Raw genomic sequence first — 7,092 nt, 5'->3', positions numbered from 1 at the left:
CACATTTTTATATACACAAGTTACTTCATATTGTTCGAAACTTGTAGTCATGATATTTCACTAAGTTCAATGTCAGCTTAGAAATGAGATTCGGTTTTAAGGATATAGGTTAGAAATGAGATGCCGCTATATGGATCGCACATTGTTGTAGAAATCTTACTAAAATCTCCAAGGAGCCCGTGAGGACGTACAAAGCTTCAGAGGTTGAGGGCGAAGGGGGCGAAGATCTCTATATTGTGTAAACCTAGTGACAAAAGGTGACCTTGGCAAATGTCCAAGATTATAGACTTAAATTTTAGGGAAAGACGGTGATGGAGATTCCAGGAGCGAGAGTAGGCACACGGCGTGATCTAAGTTCACGTCCCCACAGTGTAGGATCGCTACATCCCGCTAGCAATCCAGTATAATTATAGTTGTGGTACACAGTGTCGCCGTAGGTGGAGTTGTGTCTAGTCCAGTATTGGGTCTATAGTATTGGGTCTATGATATGATCTATCCTAAGGGGTGTCCCTGCCTGGCTTTATATATGCAACTAGGTTAGGGTTAACAATAGTTCTAGTGGACTAAGAGCATCTCCACTCGTTCCCCCGTCGAGGCCCCCGGCGAGCGTTTTTTCCATCCGGACGGCGTAATTCGGCCCAGTCGCGCCCCCGGTTCCTCGTTTTCGTCCGGATTTGGCCCTTCATCCATCCGGCGAGCCCACGCCATCCCCGGCCCCCCGGGGTGCGCTCGGGGACTCCGGACGAAAGATTTTGGCGCGAAACGTCGTGTGGACCCGCGTAGTCGGCGACTGGAAAACCAAATCCTGTCGATTTTCCCTCCAATTTGCTTGCATATCCCCATTCCCTCCAATTTGCTTGCATATCCCCATTCTCTCCCGCCGAAATTCCCCAATCTCCTCGTCTCCCAGCTCCAGTTCCCGGCGGCGCCTTCTCGTCCACCCCCACTCTCCTCCTCGTCTTCTCGTCCACCACAATGCCGCCGAAGGCGCCGGCGAGGAAGAAGCGGGCGAAGAAGACGAAGCCGCCGGGCATGTCGAACGCCGAGTGGGCGGCGGACGAGAAACGGCGTGACGTGGAAACAAGCGGCAGGGCGGAGAGGGTGAAAAGAGCCGCCGCCAAGAGGGCGGCGGCGGCCCAGGACGAACAAGCTAGGAAGTATAGGATGGCCATGAGCGGCGGCTTCGTCTTCCCCGGCCAATGGCCGACGCAAGGTACAACCAGTTCCCCGTCGTCCTTCTCCCCTTCGCTGTGCTCGCCGTCGCCGACTGCCGTGTTCCAAGAGGGCGCCTACGTCCAGCCGTCCAGGTCCACGCCGTCGCCGCCCGAGCTTGACGTCGGCGGCGGCAGCGGCCAGTTCGAGGACACCTCGCCGGCCATGCGACGAGGGCCGCTCGCGTTCGGTGCGATGGTGGCGCCGAACGAAGAGGAGATCCACGAGATGATCACCTCCGGCTCCGCCGCCGCCGCTGCGAGCCCGGGGTTTTTCATGGCCGCCGCCGCTGCGTGCCCGGGGTTCTTCAGACAAGAGGAGGCGAGGGCGACGGCCGCTGTGGCGGCGCGCAACGAGCATCGGGAGGATGTTGCCGACGGAAGCCAAGCCGTCGAAGAAGAAGACGAGGAAGAAGAAGAGCCAACACCGAGCAGTACAACCCCGACGAGCCGGCGGCTTGCGCGGCGGAAGGGCGCCCTGAACTCGGCCAGAAGAAGCTCAAAGAGCTCAAAAAGACGGGCAACCCCGCCGACAGGATGCAGGCGTCGATCGACAAGTGCTGGGCCGACTTCAGGTCGCACGCCGACGGGAGGAACGACAAGTTCGACGGCAGGTGGTGGGAGATGCTCGCCAACCAAGGCGTCCGGGTCGCCCTGCTGAAGACGACGGCGGCGGCGAAGAAGAGGAACACAGACTTGGCGTTCCTCATGGGCGGCGGCGACATGGAACTGATGGACGAGGAGACGAGGAATTGGTACCAGGGCCACCGCAGCGACATCCTCCGAGCGACTCCGGCCAGTCCTTCGTCGTCTCCGCCGGCTCCTACCTCACCATCTACCTCGTCGACTGCGGCTGCTTCGACGTCCACTGCCGCAGCCGCTTCGGCCACGGCGTGTGAGGGAACTGGTCCGTCGGACACCGCCGTGCCGGCCGGGACTGCCGACGAGCCTGTCTCCGTGTAATTTCCCTCCGATCGCCGATCTGTGGCTGATCCTTTTGCTCCTTTTGCCGATCAACTGGCCGTACTTGTAGCGCGGGACGGCGATTTGTTTGAATTTAAACTCTATCCGCCGAACTCCGGGTAGACGACTGGAAATACGGTACTCTCCACGACTTAATTTCGTCCAATCCGGCGGTTGTTTCGTCCGGATTTGGGCGTGGGGAGCGCCAACGAGTGGGGATGCTCTAAGTATTGGGGTTGTATTCACGTAGGTCTCTTCCTTCTATGAGCTTTCCTTAGTCGGCACGTCTAGCTTCTTAGGCTTTGACTGTTTGTTGTGCTTTGGGCTTCATGGACTAAACCGCACCTGGTATACCAATAATAGTTACCCGAAAAGGTATGCTCATGTCACCTAGCACTAATTCTGTACCCAAAAAATTCACAAAACGAACAATCCAGCTGGTACATATAGGGTGTGTTCGGTTGCAGAATTTGCTGGAACGGAATGTCACGGTTCCATTCCTGGAGGCCATGGAGGCCATCCTCGCGTTCGGTTCTGGTATAGGATGGAATTGAGTGATTCCACGAAAGCGAATATTCGCCAGAGATGCGGAACGCACCCGTCCGCCCAAATCGGCCGAACGAGGTGGAACCGAGCGCAATGGAAAAAAGAAAAAAAGAAATCACGGGGCGTGTCTCACCCTCCATCCCTATTCTCACCTTTCTGTCCACCCCGCTCCTCCACCACGCACGCACGGTCGCCGCCACCTCCACCCGCGTCGGCGCCGGAACTCGCACCCACGCCGGCGGCGCCGCCACCAGTCGCACCCACGCCGGCGCCGCGACCGTCTCCCACGCACGCAGCGGCGGGATCGAGCGGGAGCAGGCGGGATCGACGAGCAGGCGCGGCGGGGACGGACGGGACAGAGGCACCCACGCCGGCGGTGGGAGATTTCGAAGGTGAGCTGCTCGAATTTGTGCACAATATGTGCTGATCTATGATGCTGCTCTAGAGTTCGGTTGGGGCACAAGGGAGTCCAGTTTTGAACAGCCCCTGGAGTCAATCTACAACGATAGCTTGAATCCCTTATCTGCAACAAATGCTGCTCTTCTTCCTGTTGTTTTTGAACCTTCAGAACTTGATTTCACTCCACTCTCACTTTCATATCAGGAACGAGCAAGGAACATCATGATGAACTTGAACTTAGATATTTTAAGGTATATACCAAAACCATTACTTACCTACGTAGGATTGTATTCACCCATAGTATTGACATTTCTTCCACTATATAGGATTGTATTGGAGCTATTGATGGTACACATGTGCGAGCATCTGTTGTTAAAGATGTGGAAGATTCATTTCGTGGTAGGAAGCCTTTTCCTACTCAAAATGTGATGGCAGCGGTAGATTTTGACCTCCGGTTCACATATGTGTTGGCTGGGTGGGAGGGGACAGCACATGATGCAAACGTTTTAGCTGATGCATTAGGGCGTGAGAGAGGCCTGCAAGTACCAGAAGGTAACAAATTGACTTACATATGATTGTCCCTATATTGTCCAAAAATTGTCACCAACTTATGTCTTTTTTATAGGAAAATATTACCTAGTTGATGCCGGATATGGAGCCAAGCCTGGCTTCATCCCACCATTCTGTAATGTGAGATACCATTTGAACGAGTGGGGCAACAATCCCGTCCAAAATGCGGAAGAACTTTTCAACCTTAGGCACTCATCTCTACGTATAGCGGTAGAGCGAGCTTTTGGATCCCTCAAGAGAAGATTCGAGATTTTAGATGATGCCAAACCGTTCTTTCCCTTTCCGGTACAAGTTGACATTGTTGTAGCTTGTTGTGTTCTTCACAATTATGCACTATCCCAAGGAATTGATGAATTCATCTTACCGGAGGTAACTTGGACCGCCCAACCAATCCGGTCACAAACTCAGCAAGCAAGAGACCATAGAGAATTGAAGTGATGGTATGAAGTTCAATTACCTTTAGGCTATGTTTGGTACCTATTATGATATATGGACTGTAATGATGTAATGCCCGTAGGCAACTATGCTTTTGGATAACTACTACGCCATGAACTAGACATGGCTGAAATCTGTGGCACGAACTAGTATGTCGTTCTTTTGGATGAATGTTGGACTATTTGGACTACTTTGCAATGAAGTTGGACTAGTTGGATGACTATATGTTATTTGATTTGAAATCTGCGTTGTGTTGTTCGAATATACTTGTTTTCACTGTGAATATATATTTGTTGCTGTTTATTATTGAAAATATAGGTGAAGTGCTGTCAAAATTGTGATTAATATTGTGATACTAAAAATTGCACACAGCTGTGGTAAGCTCACCATTCCTGTTAAAAAGGTGACCACATGCCACTTCTAGCCATTCCATTCTCACCCCATTCCAAAACCGAACACATGGATGGAATGGTTCCATGACAATTTTTTGTCGAAACCGAACACAAGGATGGAATGGTTCCATGACACTAGAATGGAATGGTTCCATTCCATTCTCTCCCATTCTACAACCGAACACATCCATAAATAGTCAATAGGGAGACGCTCCAAGGAGCAAATATACAGACAATGAAAGGCAATAAACAAGCATCAAAGTCCCATCAAAGTCGTGTAATAATCATCGGCACCCTGAGGAGTCTGGGGTTATCCTCCTTTTTCAAGGAAAAAACCTGCACCCTCATGCCTTGTTTGGCAGAAGTGTATCTGTGGGTGTTTAAGAGTACACTTTTCTAAGAGAATTAGGTAAAAACACTCTTCTTATTTAAAACGCTTGGAAGGCAGGGATAATTCTACAATTAAATACTCAATTTCACCGCAATGCTAATACGGATGATCATAATAATTTCAACAAAAAAATCAAGCACCAACACTTGTACATTCTCGTGAGTTTCCACTTTCATTGTAACACATATTACGTAGGATCAGAAGTAAAACACACCGGTACAAATTGGATTCAGCTAACAAGAGGTTGGCATTGAACCAAAATACGAGATTAAGTTTTTAGAGAACGGTTGTAAAAACAAATTCGAGATCAACTAAAATAGTGGTAGGTTAACTATAGTCTTTTTAACTGAAGGCATGCGTCTGCTCCTTTGTCGCACTTGGGTGTGTGGTGCCGCTGCTTCCAACCCGCCAGCACCACCACGACTCAACAGAGTGGGCAAAGCGCGAGCTAGGAGAGGTGTCGTAGTGTCACCTCAACCCGATGAGTTTTCGGGAGTTTTTTCGGGCTCAATCCACCCACGACCGGCTTGTAAAACAGCCTAGTTGTGTATTTCGGTGTATTTTCGTTGGGCAGGAAAAATACCCTGCAAAACACCCCAAAACACTGCTACCGAGAAACAAGCACTTTTGCTCCGGTGTCCCTCCTCCACCCTAACTTCACGGTTCTGAAAAGTTGAAGTTGCTGCAGCTTTTAGTACAAACACGTCGAGTTGATTTCGCGGAATAGAAAACGCGGAGCGGCTATAATTTACGTCCCCTACCATCGATAAGTGATCGAAACGTTACACACATCTTATCTCTCTCTCTTCTCCCCTGTCCCGGGCATGTTTATCGGCACCCATACTCTTCCTTGATTTTACTTCACCGCAGCACGATTGACGTATGCAGCCACCGAATCGAGGTACCTTCCACCAGAGTCAAACTTGTTCGATTCGTTCTCACCGCCACGTAAATCGAGTTGTAGCTCGCTGCCGCCGCCTAAACTAGCTCTCGGACGAACAAATTGACCCCGCCTCTGCAGTCATAGTTTGCAGCTACGGGAATCGACCCTGGCGCCACCCCTGCTCGCAACTGAAGCCACGAGCTCGTCGTGGCCGCTAGCAGCTTGACATCGTATCTAGGAGCCTCCCGTTGTCAGCCATGAGGTCACCGCTGCCATGTCCAACCTCCGTCCGCTTTGTCTGACAAAAAAAAGTGGCAACCCAACCAAGCCTTTTCAAAACTCACATATCTACCGCACTCCATCAAACCTAAATGGGCTTGCAGCCCACGTTTGTACCGCACGGAGCTGGCCGAACAAGTTCCGCGCCTCACTTCGGTCGACATAGGCAGAGTTGTGTAAAATTAATGCAGCCAGCTCCACATTTTTTTATATTAAAAGTTGGAGCTGCTCCAACTTTTCAGAATCATGGAGCTGAGAGGGTACAACAAAGCAAACCTCCCAAAGAAGGCCTCGGGAGCTTGGTGTGTGTTTAGTGGGTCTAGCGTTAGTTGTCGTCTTTTTACTGACATTGATGGGATGTTGCCTTGATTGTTTGTCCAACTAATTGGCAGCGGAGAGGCAAAGCTAGGGTGCGAGGTGAAAGCAAGGCGCGGAGAGTGCAGGCAATGGCGGAGAGAAGTTAGGTAGTTAGGAGGATGGTTGTATCTCCAGCCCACCAAAGTTTAAACCCCGAGTTTGACATCTTTGCGTCTTATAAAGGCGGAATATTCATTCAGTGGGAGACGATGTTCCCGTCGACAGCAAGACGACTATGGTGACTTCGTCAATTTCAAAATCTAATCTGCCGGCTCAGTCTTTCGGAGGTACTCATAGGGGTATGATGTATGTGTGTGCGTTCATAGAGATAGAGGTGAATACGTGTGTATGTAAGCGTCTGCGTTTTTACTGTGTTTCTCAAAAAAAAAAGATCGATCACATGAACTAATTGCTCCTCTGCACAAAAAAGAACAGACTACAAAGTCGCCCGCGCATGTCTTTGATAATCAAATAAGTCATTGTCAGGCCAGCTGATCGATCATCGTGGCACCGATCATTGTCCGAGAGATTATCGACCTGCTCCAACCGAGGCACCGATTGAGCTCGTCGTGGAACGTGACTGTGTTTCAGTGATTGTATATTTGTATGATCGATGGCGGCTGAGATAGTGTAATTTTTTCCGGCCAGGGTCTGCTCCAGTCGTGG

At 50.6% G+C, this 7,092-nt stretch overlaps 1 protein-coding gene across 1 annotated transcript; it reads left to right on the top strand.

The window, feature by feature from the left end:
* The first annotated feature begins 2,813 nt into the window (after positions 1 to 2,813).
* Positions 2,814 to 4,127, top strand: LOC139839253 (uncharacterized). Its single transcript, XM_071829304.1, has 4 exons — positions 2,814 to 3,096; positions 3,324 to 3,370; positions 3,446 to 3,671; positions 3,745 to 4,127. Exons 1-4 carry the CDS (start codon positions 2,814 to 2,816, stop codon positions 4,125 to 4,127), a joined length of 939 nt encoding a protein of 312 aa, XP_071685405.1.
* The last annotated feature ends 2,965 nt before the right edge of the window (positions 4,128 to 7,092 follow it).

This window comes from Lolium perenne, chromosome 4 (assembly GCF_019359855.2).
Source record: "Lolium perenne isolate Kyuss_39 chromosome 4, Kyuss_2.0, whole genome shotgun sequence".
Lineage (NCBI taxonomy): Eukaryota > Viridiplantae > Streptophyta > Magnoliopsida > Poales > Poaceae > Lolium > Lolium perenne.
Note: the sequence above shows the minus strand (reverse complement) of the source record. Positions and strands in the feature narration are given on the sequence as shown.

Bases quoted from the DNA above. Each gene is read 5' to 3' on its own strand.
- LOC139839253 (XM_071829304.1), top strand. From the start codon at position 2,814: ATGGAAAAAAGAAAAAAAGAAATCACGGGGCGTGTCTCACCCTCCATC. The intron at 3,371-3,445 runs GTATATACCAAA...TCCACTATATAG, and splicing joins TTGAACTTAGATATTTTAAG to GATTGTATTGGAGCTATTGA. The intron at 3,672-3,744 runs GTAACAAATTGA...TCTTTTTTATAG, and splicing joins AGGCCTGCAAGTACCAGAAG to GAAAATATTACCTAGTTGAT.